General features: G+C 46.3%; 8 protein-coding genes across 8 annotated transcripts; 3 read left to right on the top strand and 5 right to left on the bottom strand.

Moving 5' to 3' along the window:
- Positions 1–457: 457 nt before the first annotated feature.
- Positions 458–619, bottom strand: M431DRAFT_101704 (hypothetical protein; the record flags this gene model as incomplete). The annotated part of the gene is made up of 1 exon (XM_024911341.1): positions 458–619. A coding segment is annotated over one exon (162 nt), but the record flags the coding sequence as incomplete, so codon positions are not given.
- Positions 620–4680: 4061 nt separating this feature from the next.
- Positions 4681–5616, top strand: M431DRAFT_488374 (lytic polysaccharide monooxygenase; the record flags this gene model as incomplete). Its single annotated transcript, XM_024916556.1, has 4 exons — positions 4681–4789; positions 4858–4912; positions 4978–5355; positions 5412–5616. 4 exons carry the CDS (start codon positions 4681–4683, stop codon positions 5614–5616), a joined length of 747 nt encoding a protein of 248 aa, XP_024767380.1.
- Positions 5617–6413: 797 nt separating this feature from the next.
- On the bottom strand, positions 6414–8066 carry M431DRAFT_157037 (hypothetical protein). Its single transcript, XM_024912963.1, has 3 exons — positions 7876–8066; positions 7394–7782; positions 6414–7172 (listed from the first exon to the last, which is right to left on the bottom strand). Exons 1-3 carry the CDS (start codon positions 7914–7916, stop codon positions 6787–6789), a joined length of 816 nt encoding a protein of 271 aa, XP_024767379.1. The 5' UTR covers positions 7917–8066; the 3' UTR covers positions 6414–6786.
- A 974-nt stretch (positions 8067–9040) lies between these two features.
- M431DRAFT_514259 (hypothetical protein) lies at positions 9041–11913 on the top strand. The gene has a single exon (XM_024920188.1). It carries the CDS (start codon positions 9249–9251, stop codon positions 11790–11792), a length of 2544 nt encoding a protein of 847 aa, XP_024767378.1. The 5' UTR covers positions 9041–9248; the 3' UTR covers positions 11793–11913.
- A 70-nt stretch (positions 11914–11983) lies between these two features.
- Positions 11984–13083, bottom strand: M431DRAFT_101752 (hypothetical protein; the record flags this gene model as incomplete). The annotated part of the gene is made up of 2 exons (XM_024911344.1): positions 11984–12961; positions 13024–13083. The coding sequence occupies 2 exons, from the start codon at positions 13081–13083 to the stop codon at positions 11984–11986; spliced, it is 1038 nt and encodes a 345-aa protein (XP_024767377.1).
- Positions 13084–13458: 375 nt separating this feature from the next.
- M431DRAFT_157030 (hypothetical protein) lies at positions 13459–15210 on the top strand. The gene is made up of 2 exons (XM_024912962.1): positions 13459–13692; positions 13799–15210. The coding sequence occupies exons 1-2, from the start codon at positions 13603–13605 to the stop codon at positions 14789–14791; spliced, it is 1083 nt and encodes a 360-aa protein (XP_024767376.1). The 5' UTR covers positions 13459–13602; the 3' UTR covers positions 14792–15210.
- Positions 14977–16316, bottom strand: M431DRAFT_21854 (hypothetical protein). Its single transcript, XM_024913544.1, has 5 exons — positions 16183–16316; positions 15966–16077; positions 15666–15803; positions 15413–15575; positions 14977–15345 (listed from the first exon to the last, which is right to left on the bottom strand). The coding sequence occupies exons 1-5, from the start codon at positions 16195–16197 to the stop codon at positions 15261–15263; spliced, it is 513 nt and encodes a 170-aa protein (XP_024767375.1). The 5' UTR covers positions 16198–16316; the 3' UTR covers positions 14977–15260.
- Positions 16317–16931: 615 nt separating this feature from the next.
- Positions 16932–17744, bottom strand: M431DRAFT_101737 (hypothetical protein; the record flags this gene model as incomplete). The annotated part of the gene is made up of 1 exon (XM_024911343.1): positions 16932–17744. One exon carries the CDS (start codon positions 17742–17744, stop codon positions 16932–16934), a length of 813 nt encoding a protein of 270 aa, XP_024767374.1.
- Positions 17745–18914: the final 1170 nt, after the last annotated feature.

Genomic DNA, 18914 nt, shown 5'->3' with positions numbered 1-18914 from the left:
TAAGAAGTTTATTTTTAAGGAAAGTTACTTTTTTTATAAAGTTTAAAATACTTTTATCCCCGTTTATTAGGGGGGGCAGTTAAAAGTAGTTTATTACCTTACGCTATTTAGCTACTAACTAAATATTCCTAGTAGCACTAGCCTCTGCTATAATCTTATTTTAGTAAGCTTACTTACTATAGTATATAGTATCTCTAAGGGTTTTATAGGCTTTTTTATAAGTAGGGGAGCTGTCTGCTGTTTTTTTATAAGCTTTATAGGCTGCTTTATATTTCTCTAATTACTATAGTACGCTATAGCCATTTTAGTACCTGGTTTTACTAGCCGCCTTTATAACTTATTTAAAAAGGTTCTATAGGGCCTTAGCGTACTTATCTAAGTTAGTTTCTAATAGTATAGTTAAATTAACTATAAGGAGGGTCTAAGTAAAGGAGTATATAAGTTAGCTAAAGTCTTCTTAGTATTCTATTAAAATATATTTTTTCCTTACCCCTAGGGTTATCCTTAAGGGCTTAGGCAGGTTTATAATTACTATATAGTAATTTAATCTTATATTAAAGGAATATTTAACTTTAGTTAACGTAGGGTAATTTATAAAAACTAGGTTTATATATTTTCCTAAGTATTAAGTAGGTGTATTTATTAAAGCTAGGAGGAGATTATACTTCTTTACTTATTTTATAATTTTATTACTCGTTAGGTTTATACTTCTGCTTAAGTCCTAAAGTTAGTATAAGGTATTAAAGTTACCTATAATAATTAAGCGGGGGGGGGAGGACCTTATTTAGTAAAGGTTTCTATAGCTAAGTTTACTAAAGCCCTTTAGTAAATATTAATAATAGTATAATTATATACTTTTATTTAATATATATATTTATCCTCTAGGCCTAAGGGAAAAAGTTATTTACTAAAGAGGTTTAAAAAGATTTTAATAAATATAAAAACTAAGGGTTTAGTATTTCTTTAACTATTTAAGAGGTTATATACTTAATATTTAAGGTAATTTTTAGTTTACTTTTTATTTAATACCCTGTTTTATTAAGCGTAGGGTTCTTAAATTAGTATAATATTATAGCTACCTTCCTATATTAGCAATAAGGTAATATCTTAGTGTAAACCGCTCCTTCTAATATTAGTTTAAAAGATTTTAAAGCTAGTATTTCTTTAGTAGTTATAATAAGGCTTATTATTTATAAGCTTACGTTAAAAAGTCTATTAGTTCTAAGGGGGGCGTTAAATATATTTTTATTATCTTTAGCTTTTTCCTTTTTATTATTTAAGCTAGCTATATATATTACTAACCTAGCGGGGGAGATTCCCTTATAAAGATCTTCCTTATCTAAGTTAACTTTAATAATAACTTTTTTAGCTAAAGCTTAAGGGGGGAAGAGTAAAGCTAAGTTAGAGATTAATAGCCTTATATAGGGGCCTGTTTAAGTCTTTAAGTTAGATGTTTTCTTAGTACTAGGGGTTAGGGTAGAGGTAGGTTTAAGTTTAAGTAGGTTAGCTTTATTATATTTTTACTAACCTAATTCCTAGATTACCTAGAGTTAGGCTTTAGTTATTTATACTTTTTCCCTATTTTTAATAACTAGTTTAGCAAGGTATTTTAGGGAATCTACTATATAAAGGCTATTATAGTTAGTATATTAAGGTAGGGATAAATAGTTAGCTATAGTATTATTATATTTAAAAAATAATTTACTATATTTATAATACCTTTTAGTCTTAGTATAATTCTATAGGTTATAAAATCTAAAGTACTATAGGCACTAGGTAACCTAAGGGGGCTAGACCTAGATTTCTACTAGGAGGAAGCTATTAAAAAGTTTAAAACTAGGTTTAATATCTTTATTAAAAAAGATAAAGTAGCTATATATATTAAAAGATTTTCTAAAGTTAGCTTTACAGTAGGAGATAAGTAGGCTTTTAGCCCCTGCCCTAGCGTATACCTCCTTTAGGATTAGTATATCTATAGGGTAGGTCCTGCTTATATTAATATACGTCTTTAATATACTATATATAAGAAAAACCTTTTATAAGTATACTTCTTTAATTTTTAAACTATTATTCTTTACTATTAGCTAAAGTATAATAATTTTATTTTTAATATTTTAATTCTTACCTCTAAAGGTAAAGCTTAATTAAACCTCTTAGAAGTAAATAATATCCTTATTTATAAACTTTAAGATCTTAATTAGTTTTTATTTAGCCTTAATAGCCGATAGCTTTTTTTATATATAGTCTAGGGGGACTTAGATAAAGATATAGTTATTAAGGCTTTCTTTAGGTTTATTAATTTTATTTATATTCTTTTTATTAATAATAAGGGCTAGCCCTTTACTATTTATAAAAAAATACTTTAGATTATTAATTCCCTTCTAAGGGTTTTTATTATAAGTGTTTTTTTATAATATAATTTATACCTATATAACCTTAGGGTCCTTCTAGCCTACTTTTCTAATAGATATAGGAGCTTCTGCTATAGTAGGGGTTTTAGTAGTATTTAATTTATTTTTTTTATTATAAAATATATTAGCTAATGTTATTTTAGTTAATTAAGCAGCTTTTTCTTTACTACTTAATTTCTTAAGGTCTTTAGGCCTCCCCTTAGGGTTAATATAGGAGGCGACGAAGTTTTTAAAAGTAGTATTTAAGTATAAGCAGACTTATTCTACTATTACTAAGGAAAGCTAGGAGGTATATTACGCTAAGCAGAAGTTAATAACTATAGCTATATTTAATATTATATTTTATCTAGCCCTTTATTATATATTAATTTTATTAATTTAATTTATAATTTTATTTTTAGTAAGGGATTTTCCTTTTTTATTTAGGTTAGTAGTTTTTTTTATATTATTAAAAATAAAGATAATAAGGCCTTTTAAGGCTATTTATACTACGGTTACTATTACCGCTACGCTTAGTCTTACTTTATTAAAACTAAGTAAAGGTATTTTATTTATACTAAGGGCTTCTTTAAAGCGTTTTTTTTTCTTAGGGGTAAAGGGGAGAACTATAACCTCTCCCGTTTTTAGGCCTAAGGGGGTTACCTTTTTTAGTAGTTAGAGGGCTGTTGCTAGTCCAGGGGCAACGGGTTTCATTCTATTTTAGTTATCTAGAGGGTTTGCAGATGTTTTTATCTCTCCAGGGTCCCTAGATAGGACCGTAAATAAAAAAATCGTAGTCGTTTTGTCTAATAGCTAGTTAAACGGGTGGGAGTTTTTGGTGGTTAGGCACCTAAAAGGTGGGGTACCTGTAGATGTAGGAGGGAAGCTTGTACTCTCTGCTAGGTAAGTAAGTAAGTAAAAGGTCCCTTCTCATGCTGTTCCCACAGTTGAGCCTCACGCAATCACTAGAGTTCTGAATAGTCAACTTTGGGGCTGAATAGCTACTCCGGCAGTCATGAGAAAATATTACTGCCTCAGTATCATCGGCATACATTGATGACTTGCTGAATATCTATTTCAAACATCACACCAGCGACTTCTCTAACCGCGTTACACTTCCTTGATGCTCTCGGTTACGGCTTTTTGCACTATCCTTGCAACACACGGTCAAATGCTTCAGTTGCAAATTGCTGGCGAAGGATTTAATCGTCTCATTCCACATTGCAAGTGTCTGCTTCTTAGGAAGGTGAAAACGATTTGAGCGTTAGACCTTGCTTGACGCCTGGTGGATGTCAATATTTACACCTCGGGTGCGTCTTCTGGATATTACCGAGATTCAAGAGATTTGTGCTGCTTATCGTGAAAGACTGAATATTCCCGCCAAGATTTATCCATTTGAAACCATCCACTCCAGAGGTCTCATTTGGGAAATCTGCATTTTCGGAAGGTCACCATCCGTCACCGGTTCGTTGCCCTTGATCGCTAGTCCGTTCTTGGGTGTATAGATCCAAACGTTTAAGGCGTCATAGGAAATGATCAATCGCAATCCGCGATGAACTAGCCTTGTCACGAAGCAGATGACCAAAAGCATGGGCGATAAAAGGGCCGAGATCAACTTTGAGTGCCGGCATATTCACATGCCCAGCGATGTAGACCTTCGCTAATAGCATCGCTTGTTTGGGATATCTCGCGGACGATCATAATATACTGCACAGGCTAAAACCATCAACCGTACTGCAGAACTCTTATAGCAGATTGGACTGTCATTAACTTGGCACGGTAGTTGAAGATATCCTCCAGTGATAACGGAGACTAGTATGGCCCAATTTAACAGCTAAACTGAGGCTATAAAAACCCGTATTAGCCAAATTTTTAAGCTTATATGATTAGCCGTGGTTAAATTGTTTGTAGGCAGATGCTACCTCCGCATGTCTTATAAGGTAACATTTTCTCCGCTTGTCATATAATACGGTATCTCCGCCTGTTACATAACGCGGTATTGACTCTGCCTAGTATACAACACCGTATTGCCTCTACCAGCCATACGATGTAGCATCACCTCCGCATGGTATACGAAATGACACATTCAAATTCTCCGTCACCGGTTAATTATCTATTTTTGTAACAGTATGAAACTTGTGTAGATCATAACTTAATTCCACCAATCGTGGGTTCTAGACTTCCTACGCAATATTCCCACAAGTATATAAGAAGTCGACGTTGCTAGTTATCAATCAGATAAGTCGTTTGCTCCCAACAAGCTTAAATCCAGAATCCAAACCCCATCAGCATGAAGTCTTCTGTTGTCGCAGCGCTTGGCTGCCTTGCCGGTAGTGCTCTTGGTCATGGACAGATCCAAAACTTCACCCTCAACGGCGCGTACAACCAGGGTTTTATCCGTATGTCTCCGTTCTCCTTGTAGCTTCCAACAAGCTTCATAAGACATGACTAAAGTCTACCCAAACAGTCGATTACTACTATCAGAAGGTCAACACTGGCCACTTCCCCAATGTCGCCGGCTGGTGGGTTACAAGTCTAAGATCTATACTTTTTTCCCGCGTGCGGGTTGCTTATACGGACACAATAGGTATGCCGAGGACTTAGACCTAGGCTTCATCTCCCCTGACGCATACACCACGCCCGACATCATCTGTCACAAGAACGCAGCGCCTGGTGCAGCAACTGCCACCGCCGCAGCTGGCTCCACCATTGTCTTTTCATGGGGCCCTGGCCCGTGGCCACACCCGTATGGTCCTATTCTCACATACGTGGCTCAGTGTAGCGGATCATGCACGACTGTGGACAAGACCTCGCTCCGCTGGGTCAAGATCCAGGAGTCGGGCATCAACTACAACACCCAAGTTTGGGCTCAACAGGATCTTATTAACCAAGGCAGCAAGTGGACCGTAAAGATCCCATCAAGCCTCAAGCCTGGGAACTACGTCTTCCGAAATGAGATTCTTGCGTATGTTGCTCCCTTCTTGTGTCGCTGATAGTATTAAACTAATTGAACCATTTCAGTGCCCATGGTGCCTCGAGCCAGAATGGCATGCAGAACTACCCGCAGTGCGTTAACATTGTCGTCACTGGATCGGGCACCAAGTCGCTTCCTGCCGGAACCCCAGCAACTTCACTGTACAAGCCCACTGATCCCGGCATCTTGTTCAACCCTTACACGACAATCACCAACTACACAATCCCTGGCCCAGCCCTGTGGCAAGGCTAGATTTGGGGAACGCAGAGTGCGTGCATGTAGCAAGATCTCTAGTGGGGATAGGGAGATGTGGGGTACGGAAGCATGCGGTGCTGGGCTGAGTGTATATACAGGTATCTTTAGTGATTGAACTGTGTAGAAGACTCAAACAATCCGAAGAATGAATATAAAACATTTTGCTTATAACATATTGCGTTGCAATGGAAATGCCTATTGAAACAAGTTCCTGCTTGGATACCTCTGTGAACGCAGTAACGACATTGTCCAATATTGTCTTGCTTGAGATTAGTAACCATGGGCAGGGCATGTGTAAAGTATCTATTTAAGAACGCACACAGATTTACTAAGCAATCAGGTTCAGTCTGCCACCAAAAGTGCACTTATGGACAATCAAGACTAGGGCAAGTCTGATTATCAACACAAAGGGCGCTTATGTCCTGTATGTTCTCCAATAAGGTCAACTTGTGGCCGCTTCTAATTACACTACGGATCAACTTTTAGCGGCGCTTAGAGACCACCCATGTCCGATTGTGGGGCCGAATCCCCACTCCGGCGCACTCGGTGTCAGGACCAACAACGGCCACTTCCGGACATCTTCACTCCGGAAGCCGGAAAACGTCAACTTCTGGACATTGCCAACTTCTGCACGTGAGAAATTTTCTAGCAGGTGCGGGGAAAGGGGTTGAGGGAATATTTAACACGCAACCATGCTGCCTGAAGCCATCCCCCCAACTCTTCCCAAACATCATCACCACTGCACTCCCGTCTCTAACATTTGGTCCTTTTTTTTTTTTTTTGGCTCATCTTTGCTAAATCTCTTGATCGTTGAAGAGTATTACCCACCACCACAACAAACACAATCACGCAACCACAAAATTGCACATTACACACCTAGTCATCATGTTCTCAGACCTTTTTGCGCAATTGGCAAGCGCCAACAACCTTCGTATTACGCTGCAGAGTATTCTCACTACACTTTTCGCGGTGTTCCTCGCTCTCAATCTACCGCAACAGTTCCACCCTATCTTCATGGAGATGTTCTCAGACCTTTTTGAACAATTGGAGGCCTTCAACCGCCTGTGGGTCGAGCTTCAAAATACTGTGGCTTACGCTACATATTGTGTAACTTGCGTCGCTCCCATGGCGCCAAAGCACATGCAAAGATCCATGATGAGCATGGCCTCAAACCTTGCTACGCCATTGGGCCGTCTCACCCGCCTCAGCCTCAATATTCGCGATAGTTTCGGTACTTTTCTTATACCCAGCCTCGCTACCCAGCTGCTCTATGTACTCCAGCACACGCGGAAATTCCGTCTTCCATGAGCCACCTTCCCATTCACCCATGGAGTCAAAGCTTCCCTGGGCGGCGAAGAGCGGGAAGCTGAGGATGATGTCTGCCGCTGTGAGATGGTCGCAGCAGATGTAGCGACCGCCGGAGGTGCGGAGCTGTTGATCGAGGAACTTGATGTGCCTGTAGATGTTGGGGAAGATGTAGCTTGCGAAGATGCGGTTGGCGACGGCAGTGGTGACTGGGCGGAGGAAGAATGGGATCGGTGGTTGCTTGAGCTCTATAAAGCGATGCATGTGTGTTAGCGTCGAGTTATTGAACGAAATGATTCATTTTCTTGTCACTCTTTCTTTCGCTGTCTTTTTCTTTTCCTCTTCTGGTTCGTCCTCTCATCATTCTTTCTTTCGCGGTCTTTCTCTTCTCCTCTCTTTCTTTTCTTCTTCTTCCTCTTTCTTTTTTTCTTCTTCCTCTTTCTTCTCTTCAGAGGGGGGCTATACGCACTTCCAATCACTAGGCTCATCACCAGATATGGCATGAAGCTGCCCTCGCTGTAATGCAAAAAGTACTGGTTGCGCAACCAAGCCTCGGTCTCACCACCAATCTTGCCCTCCATGCCCTCTTTCCATTTCTGCGGTACGAGGCGGCGGCCCTCTGGGAAATGCTCGCAAAGATACTGCGCCAAGTGGCCGCTTTCTGCAAGGACAATTGGCTCGGTGCCCTCGCCAGGAGGCGTGATGACGACAACGGGAGATTTGCCTAGGGGATGCACTTGCTCCAACTCTGGGGGCGCGAGAGAGGTTTCCTTGTTGCGGTGGTACAGCTTGACGTCAAACTTGATCTTGAGCTCTTCAAGCAGCCATAGCAAGCTTTGAGATCGAGATTGGTTGAGCCTGTATCAATTGGATGAGCTGAGGTTACTGAAAGTCGGGGGAGAATCAGGTGTCGGAGATGCAAGCGGTCAGCTTCGGGTTTGTATGACATACCAGTGAAGGGTGACTTTGGGTTGTTCCTCGTCAGTAGCCATGGTGAATTGAATAGCGCAATAAGTGATAGTTGATTTAAAATGAGATTATGTTCTGATTGAATGAAAATGCCACGCGTGTGAATTGTGAATTGGTGCAATTGAGTGAATGAAACTAGCAACAGTCTATGACGGTGTTTTGAATGAAATCAGAAATCCCAGGGTCTGTCAACGTCATAGCGACAACGCAGTTTTTAAAGAAAAAAAAAACTAATAATAAGCAGCCTCGGCGCAAACTTCCCAAAGGCGCTACCAGAAAAACCGGGGATCATGTCATTGCTCCCGCAGATTTACAACTCGAAACGCAGACAGCCAAAGATCCAGGAACAGGCGTAAGCGGCGCTGGTGGGCTTAGTGTCGGAGCTCAGGTGTTCTTTTCGGCAATGTGGATTTTTTGTGCCTCGGGTCGGATGTTTGGTGTGTTTGGCGCCATGTCAGCATTCGACTTGGTTTGGCCTCTTCTGGATACAGATTTACAACGATGGGACATTGACATCGAGCGGTAGCATTTTTTACATGCCTTCAAATGTTCTAGGTTGCAATTGCACGATGTCATAGTTGATAGCCATTATTAACTCACTTCACAGCATTGTTAACCTCTCTCAAGGCCTTGCATCTTCCCACCCACATTACCATAGTCCCGGGTCACAAAGCCTTCTTCACAGCATCTTTAGCTTCATAGAAGAGAACCGCTGCATTCCAGACAAGCTGATGCATTCCCGACGAGCTTCACAGCAATTTTAACCCACTCAAGGCCTTCATCTCCTGCACTATGACGCACTTTTAGAAATATACTCTTTTTCAAAACTATTTTAATCTCACACAGCATGAGACGTATCCTCTCAAGTAGTTCACAAGGAGGCTACATCTACATTGCAGTATACTTTTTTGAATGACGCGTATTCGGGAGTGAAGCCGTCGGCTGAGACTAAAAATGCTGTGAAAGTGTCCTACGTTAGGACGTCCGCATGGCTCTCTGGGTGCAATGCATTTCGCTCCATGAATCTCGAAAACTGTATGCAAACCATATATGAGCATTAACATTTATCGCTACTATCGCAGTTTATACAAAATATCCATCAAAATAGATTCCTAATCTCTCAACAAAATAAAGTACGCTCCTCGTCAATCAACTTTGTGGAAAAAGCATGCGCCACCTGGCCTTTCATTTTCCTGCCATGTCATTGGCTGCTCACCTCGGTCAAGCCACATCTCCGAAAATGTTCCGCCACATCAACTCAATTCAAACCCCAGCAATTAATTCTCACATGCTCAAAACTCCGTATATAATAACGTCCACCCTGTCAGCTCCCTCGAGCCATTGAGCTCTGCGCCATGCACGCACCAAGGACCATCTGCTCAAGATGTGCCTCGCAGATCCGCTCAGTCCAGGCTCGCTCCCTCGGCGGCGCGGCGCTGTTTGCGTCCATGAGTGATGCCTCAAACGCATCGTCAAACACTTCGTCGAATGTCTCATCAACTATAACGCGGGACGGGGTTGGCGAGGCAGCTGGACGGCAGTTTCATAGCAATGGGCGAGGAGCTCCAAAAAGGGGCCAGCGAAGACCCTTCAACGGACCGTCAAGCTTCACAAAGAGGGGACCGCTGCGGCCCTCGGAAGACTCTGCCATTGCGCTCTTCAAAGATGTCGTCAGTCCAGAGGCCAAGAGGAGGGCATCCCAGTCGTCTCCTCTCGGCGAGCTGGAGATTGCGGCCAAGATTAAGGATCTGTCTGCCAAACAGATGGACGTTGTTGAGAAGCTGCACGTCTTCCAGACAACCATCGGGCCGCACCTCAACGAATTCCGCGGGCACATGCCTAAGCATTTACTCATCTCATCGACTCAATTCCTCGACAAGATGTGCGAGGAGATTGTCGAGCATGGCTACACCGGCCACGGCGTCAATCTATCTTTACTCTACGGTATCGTGGGAAAAACTGATCTCGATGTGAGAAATCAGCTCGTTCTCAACGTCTGCCGCGCCCTCATTTTCGATAAGAAAGATTCTGCTGGTCGCAGCGCCTTGTTAGACGAACTCACTGGCCTATGGCAGCACATTTCTCAACTTCGCCGCTGGAGCCAAGACCATCGTCAGTTGAAATTTGCCTTTCCCTCGTTTCATGATGTCCGACAAGACATTGCCGAGGGCACGGCGACCAATACTCGCCTGGATCCCACAACAAGGGCCCTGGCTGCTCTCTTTCTGCAATTCAGCCCTGACGAGGCCCGGGATATCATGCCGGCACTCTTGACTACTCTCGCTGTTCTCTCGGATTCGCGACTTATCAAGAGCGGAACGCACATTATCATGGACCCCTTGCTGAAGCTGGTAGCCGTGGCCCTCAGCAACAAAGAAGCCGCGACACAATCCTACGTCTCTGGAGTCTTTGATGATCGTGTGCGGTTCCCCTCGGCAAAGCTCGCTGAGATTCAATCCTATGTAGTCCAGCAGTGGCCGCACGCAGCTGAATTGATACACAAACGGTCAGGCTCCTCGTCCGGTTTCACGGGTCTCCACCGCCAGCTTCGATCAGCATACCTAGCCCGCGATTATGGCACTGTATATGCCATCTGGGAGGAATTCAAGACTCGCCTGGATCAGAAGCCGGAGCTTGCTAAGCAGCTGCACAACAATGCCGAATTCCTAGACTTTTGGGTCTTTATCTGGTGCGCGAGTCGTCGTCCCAGGCATCTGCAAGATACGTTTGACCTCATGCAGCGGCTGCGGATACACCCGACCCTCAAGACCTACACGGGCATGATGCACGGATGGAAGATTTGTAAGGATACGGATCGAATCGACGCACTCTGGAAGAAGCTGGCAAGTTCTGGCCAGAAGCTCGACGCCCACATCTGGACGGAACGCATCTCCAGTCTGATCGAGGCGGGCAAGCCCCAAGCTGGCCTCGAAGCGCTCGCAGAGATGCTTGCGCTGTGGAAGCAGGCAGTCCAAAAGAACGCCACCCACACAGCTGTGCAACCCACGATTGAGGCTGTCAATGCTGCCTTCAAGGGCATCATCCAGGTCGACCGCAAAGCCGCCTTTGAGGTGCTCGAGTGGGCAAGCCGCGAGCAGATCCAGCCCAATATCCGGACATACAACGTTTTGATCCGCCATAGCTTCCGAGACGATTCTCCCGACGAAGTGCAGACGCTGCTCAAGGTCATGTCACAGAACGGTATCGAGCCAGATGCAGCCACTTTCACCATCATCCTAGAGGAAGTAATCGGCAGAATGGGCACCGCATCAGCCGCCGATCAAGTCGAAGCCGTGCAGCTCGTCTTCCAGGACATCCAAAGCGCCGGGCTCCGCCCCAACCTCGAAACATACGGCAAGATGCTCTACGCCGTATCATCCCTCGCCAACGGCACCGACGAGGCCATCGCCGCCGTTCTTTCGCACATGCGCGCCGACGATTTCAAGGTCACTCCGCACATGGTCACCATCCTCATCGAGCGTGCCTTACGCCGCGATCCGCCCGACATAACGGCCATTGACGCTCTACTCCAGGAGCACGGCTTCTCGCACGTCGGCCAGGGCGACCAGACCCTGTGGGAGCGCGTCATGAGCGCAAACGCCATCACCGGCAACACCGAGCGAGCAATGACCGTCTTTAACGACTTGCAAAAGGCTGGAAGACCGGTTACTTCGTTGCCGTGCCTGACGGACCTGCTGTGGGCGCTTTTGTCGAGCGAGAAGCGTGACGAGGCGCGACATGTAGTGGATGTGGTGCTGGATTACAAGACGAGAGATGGGGATAGCGACGTCAAGGATGGGCGGTACTGGAGGCATCATTTCTGGTTTTTGGCTGATGAGGGGGGCTTCCTCGAGGGGAGGGATGTGCCAGACGTGCTGAAGGCGAGTCTGCGCGGGTGAAGGCTGTTAGAGATATAATATCATATATAGGGGACTCATAGACTTGCTGTATAGTACGGGGTTCATCATAGGTACTATAAAACATCCAATGACGACAACATTCACATATGAATACACTCACACGCATGACTGTCTCTTGTGTATCTCTGTTTGGGTATTCTTATTCATTCTCATTTCTTTCTCATGATAAACTATGTCGTATCCATAGCATCCCCCCCTCCACCATCCCTCCCCCCTCCCAACATCGCCGCCACCTTCTCCAACCCTTCCACCTCGCCCTTACTCAACCCCCTCCCCTCACCCTGCCACTCCCCATCACGAACCTCTCCCTCCGGCCCAAGTTCCAGCCCAACCACCGTCTCAAGATACTTCCTCGACGAAGTCTCAATATACTCCGCGCGTTCCCGTCTCCACGACGCCGCCGCCGATGCCGCCTCAGCATCCGTGACACTAGCATCCCCAAGGCCAGGCAACAACTCCCTCAACGACCCCGACAAAGCCCGCAGCGCTTGCAGCTGCGAAAGCGTAAACTCCGTCGTCGTCGTAATCGGCTGCTGCCCACCGCTCTCTTCAAGCCCGCCTCTATCGCGCAAGAAGGTGAACGGATGAGCCGCAGTACCACCACTCTCTCCATTCGCCGATTCTTTTTCTTCCGTCTTGGTGGCGTCAGGGACGACGCCTAGTAAGGAACGCAGTGTTTTAAGAAGAGCTTCATTGCGCGCCTTTTCAGCTTCCAAGACAGCATTTAGTTTCTGGCTTGCTTGAAGCCGTCTCCGAAGAGCGGTGATTGATTCTGGAGAAGGTTTATCGATTTGTTGCGCCGCAGCGGTATCATCATCGGGGAAATCAAGGCCGCTATAATGTGAGAGGCGCATGTATGGCTGGTCTTGTGGTCTGACTGTAATAATGTTCTGCATGACATAGAGCTCGAAAATGTCAAAGTTCTTGTCGATGGAGGCATTGAGCAGTGTTTCGAGCTGGTGTGTGCCGTTTTCGATTTCGAGTTTTGCGGCTTCTTCGGGAGAAAGATTTGGGTTTTGGTCGGACTGTTTGCTACTTTTTGAGAAGCCGAGCTTCTTAGGGGGTATAGAGAGGAGGAGGCGTTCAACGGAATCGAGAGCACGATCGGCGAGGACGTTGACGGTATTGATGATGTCGTCAAGGAGGGACTAGGGGAAATATGTTAGCTCACTGTTGTGTTTCATTGAGGTGGAAGGATTGAGAGACGTACGACAGGAGGGTAGCTGAAATGCTCTGTTAGGAGCTCGTAGTCGGAGTTGCTGGCAGCCATGGCGGGCTGAGCTGGACGAGGCTGATGAAGTCGATGGTGATGCTTTGGGCGAGGCTGCGACGCGACAACAGCGCGTTGGTATATGGAGTTGAGCTTTCTCCAAGCCGCAGTGGATGTTGTTTTAATGTATCGTTCAACGGTGTAATTGTTCCAATGAGCCTAGTGTTACTCCAAGATTGCGCAATCCGGTGCAATAACCATTCATCAATTCATTCCCATTCTTTGTCTTCGTCGCAATTCTTAAATTCGTTGTAAAACCCATCCACAAACAAAGCATTCAATCAAGGTCCCAAAGTGGGGCTCCAGTGACAGCTCCTTCGGTACGTACCGACCCCCACTCTCTCAGCTCTTATCAATCATGTCAAAGGCGGTCTCGCCGATCATATCCCATTCAATCCACACAAGAATCCGACTCCCCGAAACACTCTCATATATACTCTACTGTACATAGATTTTTCTTTACTTTACTTTGTTGCTTCACATACGGATCTCGCGGATAAGCTGCTCTCTTCGCCCATCATGTCGAAATACGCCGAGATGGCCAAGGGCAAATTGTCCTCGGGCCGCGAAAAGGCCTCTGAGTACAAAGGCAAGGCCAAGGGCAAGGTGGTACGTCGTCGCATCGCATCGCATCTCCAGCGTCTCACAAATGCTATATATTTGATATGATACACCAGACACAAGCTAACATATACATCTCCTTCTGCTACTATAGACAAAGCATATCCCCGGCCGAGGCCACAAAGAGGAAAATGAAGCTGCCACCCACGTCGCCCGCCCCTTGGCCTCCCTCCGCGATCCAAACTCCTTTGCTCCTCCGCCCAGGCGCACCGGATCCGGCCTTGCGCCTCCACCACCTCCCTCCCAAGTCAAACGATCCGTCGTCGCGGCGCCGTCAAAGTATCAAGATCCGCACGGGCCGAGGGTCGAGCCGCCGCCTAGATTTGCCGACGAGCACCAATTGGAAGCGTACGAGGCAGAGCAGGAAGCCCAACCGGTCTCATCCGGACCCTACAGAGTCAACACGACAGGACTCTCGACAGATCATCTCCCTCCTCCCCCCGTGAGGAGAGACGCCGCGGGCAGCCGCAATCCGCCTTCGTATGATTCCGTCGTCGGCGCAACCCCCAGCGATGCCAAAGCCCCGAGTCTTCCCCCGAGATTGCCTCCGCGATCAGGTTCCGGAACGCCGGATCGAACGGCCAGTCCGCTAGCAACGCTCGGTGTCAGCTCCGGCAGCCTGAACCAGGGAGCCGTCAACAGATTGGGTGCTGCCGGCATCTCTGTGCCCGCCTTCGGTATTGGAGCTCCCAGCCACGCCGATGACGAAGCACCTCCCCCAAAGCCTCCCCGACCAAATGCCACTCCGCCATCACACCTCAATGAGCTGCAAAATCGCTTTGCCAGGCTGGGAACTTCAAACACGGGCTCTTCTACGGGACCTCCAACTCCTCCGACTGAGGCTGCCGCCGTTGCTGCTGTTGCTGCTGCTGCTGCGCCTGCTGCCACTACGTGGGCACAGAAACAAGCTGCTATCAGGCCGGCAGCGCCATCCCCATCACCAACAGGATCGCCAGGCCTCGCAGGAAAGAAGAAGCCGCCGCCTCCCCCTCCCAAGAAGAAGCCTGGTTTGGCTGCCGCAGCTCCTTCTCCAGGCGACGGGGGCGCACCACCTCCTATCCCCTTGTCAACTCGTCCATCGTACTAATCGGTCTCTCTCTTGTGTGTCTAAGGGAGAAGATGTCTGCTGTGCATTTCACTAATTGAAGCAATGGCGTCTTGTTGCATTTTTGCATTTCACATTTCGCATATCGCATGTCCTCTTGCTTGTCTCGCTTGGCGTTGGGAAATTATGGATTGAATAGCCGTTGTCCAGATGCGCAAGGGAATTTTCGGGATCTCAGTTTCATAGAATAAAAGCACCAGAAAAAGAAAACATATTTTGGATCAGCAACTTTTTTTTGTCTTGTTTAAATCGTCTGCCGCTAGTTTCTCCAGCTATGTGGCTTTTAGGGATATATGCCATGCGCCGAGTAAAACGCAAAAATGGGACTCGTAACTTGTGTTCCTCCACTCCATCTCTCTCCAATGTATCTTCTCCTAGTTTTATGAAAAAAAGATCTTGGCCCTCACATTCTGGAGAGCCCAAGGCTCCGGACAATGGACACAAAAAGCACTTAGACCTTCATCTCAGTGAGACCGTGCTTCCAGACGATGACATAGGGGGTGACACCATCCTCACGGTAGTTGAGGAGGACGATCCTGTAGTGATTTGAGTCAGTTTCAGTTTTCTTAGAGTAATACATAGAATTACACAAGCTCGACTTACATTCCGTCGGGGTTCATGGACTCGCCAGTGTAGAACTCAAAGTCCTTGAAGTTGGGCAGCAGCTTCTCCTTGACGTAGGTCTGGGCACCCTTCTCGAAGGCGGTGATCTCCTCGGCGGGAGCACCCTTGGCCTGGAGGCCAGCCTTGACAGCCTTCATGTAGCCTGTTGACGGAATCATGTTAGCAGGGTTGTACCGCTGAGAATCAGGATAGATACACGCATAGTGAGCATGCCACTAAGATGAGAACTAACCCTTGAGGTAGGCCAGGTAGCCCTTCTTGTCGAAGCTGGTGGACTGGAGACGGAAAGAGTGGACGATGTTGTTGACCTTGACCTCGGCATCCTCAACACCCTCGTCGGCCTCCTCAGCGGAAGCGTTGGCACCAGTGTCTATAAGAGAATGTACGTTAGATATGAGCCCATATGGTACCAATGATTGGCTTCGCTATTGCGCATTTCAACCATCTTTTGTGTCTAAGCGCTGATGCGGCACACAGGAGACAAAAGATGGAAGAAAGCTGAGCTGCAAGCTAGACGGGGTTCTGTACGCACCGACGGTGACGGCACCCTCGGTAATCATGGCGCAGTCGGCCTCGTAGACGATGCCATCGACCTCCTTGAGGTCATACGAGTCCGAGATGATCTCGTCGTCGGTGATGAGGTCCTATACAAAAATTTGCGGGGTCAGTTTTGGCTGTTTTTTTCTTCTTCTCCCAATGGCGAGACAAAAGCTGGAGACGAGCAACAAATGCAAAGCAGGAGAACCAACCTTGTAGATAAGCATGGCTGCGGTTGTGAATAGGCGGAGATAAATGAAGGGATGATTTTTTGGTATAAGCAAAAGGGAAAAAAAGAGAAGAAGCAAAAGAAAAAGGCGAGATGGAGGGGTTAGCGAGGAAAGAGGCAGGTTGGCGATAGGTAAAAATCAAAGTGGGAAGACACGGATGTGATTGGCTAGAGCGTCTTTTTTCAGTGGGGAGGGGCTTTTGAGTGTCCAAGCAGAGGGGCTGATGCTCACACGAACTTTGCCCGCCCCGCATTGGAAAAAAAAAATTGAAACTTGTAGAGCTGTTAGCGCGGGAGGTGGCACTACTGGAGTTCGATTAGATCTGGCTTGATGTTCTGTTGTAGAAGTATGTACTTTTGACGAGCTGGTTTGTTGATGGTGCAAGTTGATACTAATGAACATTTACAAAGACACCAGACAGGTATGACTTTAAGATACTTGGTGGGTTGGTGAGGCGAACACGACAAAGTCTAGAATGGTGGTGATATCTACAAGGCCACAGACGGATAAGCAAATGATCCCGACATAAAGTCACAAATGCTCAATTTCTCCACCTAGGCTTTTCTCCGTTTGTCGAAGCCATAGCTGCAACTCAATGCAACGTGGTAAACCATTCTACTCAGCAAAATGAAGCCGAGACATGATGTTGCCAATAGCCTCAAACCGAACTAACTATTCATACATGTATCCCTGTACAGGCTGTGTCTTACAAGCTCCCCTCCGATCCCTCTCTAATCCAGCTCCATTTCTTGATGAAATCTCTTCTTCCTCTTCGACTTCATCTTCTCCTTCTTCGACTTCACCTCTCCGTTTTGAGTTTCCTTTTTCTGCCCCTTCTTCTCTCCTTTTCGCTTTTTCTTCTTTCTCTCCAACTCAGAATCCTCAGCAGTATCATCGTCCGTCTCTATAACAACCACGTCTCTATCAGCCATGGTAGTATCACCGTCTGTTGCAGCCGATTCAGTCACAGCCTGTCCATACATTTGCTTAGATGCCGCCATCTCACCATGCAACTTCGCAATACCCACTTGTAGACTGTCAACGCGGTGCAGCATTTCGTCCTTGTGAGATTTCTCTTGCTGATCAAAGATGTCTCTCAGCGTGTTCATATTAGCCTGGAGTAAGCCACGAATTTCCAATTGTGGTACTCTTGTAATAGTGGCATCTAGATCGTGAAAGACTGAATGTGCTGACTGGGGAATTGTCCAAGCAGAGGGGGCAGGCTCAACGAATCTTTCCGTCCATTGAAACACGTCAACATCGTCTCGTGCTTGTTCAAGCCAGGATAGCAGCATTGCATTTTGTGATCTTGTAGCCCACAATCTTACAGTCTGCTTTGCTAAGCTCGGCAACACCCTCACAGTCTTGTCGGTCAAGACTTCCATGATATCTTTCTGAATGATGCCATTCCAATTCTCGCTCTTGAGTCGATCGAGGAGAGGTTGAAGCTTCGTCATAACGTCTCCGCGAAAGACTTCCATGAGAGTCTCGCGCACCATGGTAGGCCTGGGCGTGAGAACAGACGTTGGCGCAAGATTTGGCATAGGAGCGGGCATCGTAATTTGTGCTGGCACTGGCACTTGCGCTGGCGCTGGGGCAGGTATCGACATTGGCACAGGCATCTGTGTGATTGTTTGGGTTTCCGCTGGCATTGGCATTGGCATTGCAGCTTCGCGCCTCTCTTCTCTAAACTCTGAAGCTTGATGCGCGGCAGACGACTCTTGTTTGATGGGAGTTTGCTCATCTTTCACCTCAATAACCTCATCAGAAGTCTGATCTCTAGGAGTTCGCATTCTTTGAAGCACAACTCCGTCGAGCGGGTGTATCTTGGTGTTTGGCACGCATTGTAGGGCAAACGGGGTGAGGTCCCACGGTTGGTCCAAAGTCAGATACTCTCGACGACAATGCACCTGGTAGAAATAGATAGCTGTCGCGGCCTTGTTGTAACTGTCAAAGTCTCTAAAAAATCGAGGTACCTTGTTGTTTTCGGCCGGGATACCATGAAGGATGACTTGTTGCATCGCAACAGCCACCACTAGATATGGGGCGGCTGGGCAATGGAGCAATTCGGTGTGTCGGGTTAGGCGCTCGGTTTTTTCCATCATCTCGAGGAATTTTGCAAACCCTCTCCAGCTAGTCCAGCTTTCGGCCTCGAAAACTTTCGTGGAATTGCACATGTCTATACAAGCGTTGAGGCATTCTTGATGTCGCTCGTCATCGGATCCAAGAAAGCGAAAGATCCCTGATATTAATGCCTTGTAGAACTTGTTGATCGACTGATCAGTGACGAATCTATCTACGCAGATATTGTTATAGTGACCACGTAGGCCATTCAAGTGATTATTGGGTGGCCTCCGGAGGTTCGTGACGACAGGCAATGGCTCCATGGAAGGTGCTTGAGGCATCTTGGGGTAGCAGAGCGTTTATCCTCCCGCTCAAAGAGATTGAGTTGAAGACAAGGCGAAATCGGTGGGTGCAAACAGATTGAAGAGGAAGGAGAAATTTTTCAAACAAGAAGAAATTTAATAACAGATGGTGGGAGAGCTGCCAGCTGCTGGGCACTTTGGGTAAGGGCTTGACAGCTGGTTGAGATATTCTGCCAGCAGCAAGCCCTAAGCGGATATCGCACTCCATTTTTCAAATATCAATTGGACTCTATCGTACTCTATACTATGAGCAAAATTTATTCAATTAATATTGCGAAGTTGTTGCAA

Source organism: Trichoderma harzianum, assembly GCF_003025095.1.
Source record: "Trichoderma harzianum CBS 226.95 unplaced genomic scaffold M431scaffold_36, whole genome shotgun sequence".
Classification (NCBI taxonomy): domain Eukaryota; kingdom Fungi; phylum Ascomycota; class Sordariomycetes; order Hypocreales; family Hypocreaceae; genus Trichoderma; species Trichoderma harzianum.
This window is presented reverse-complemented; position numbering and strand designations above follow the sequence as displayed.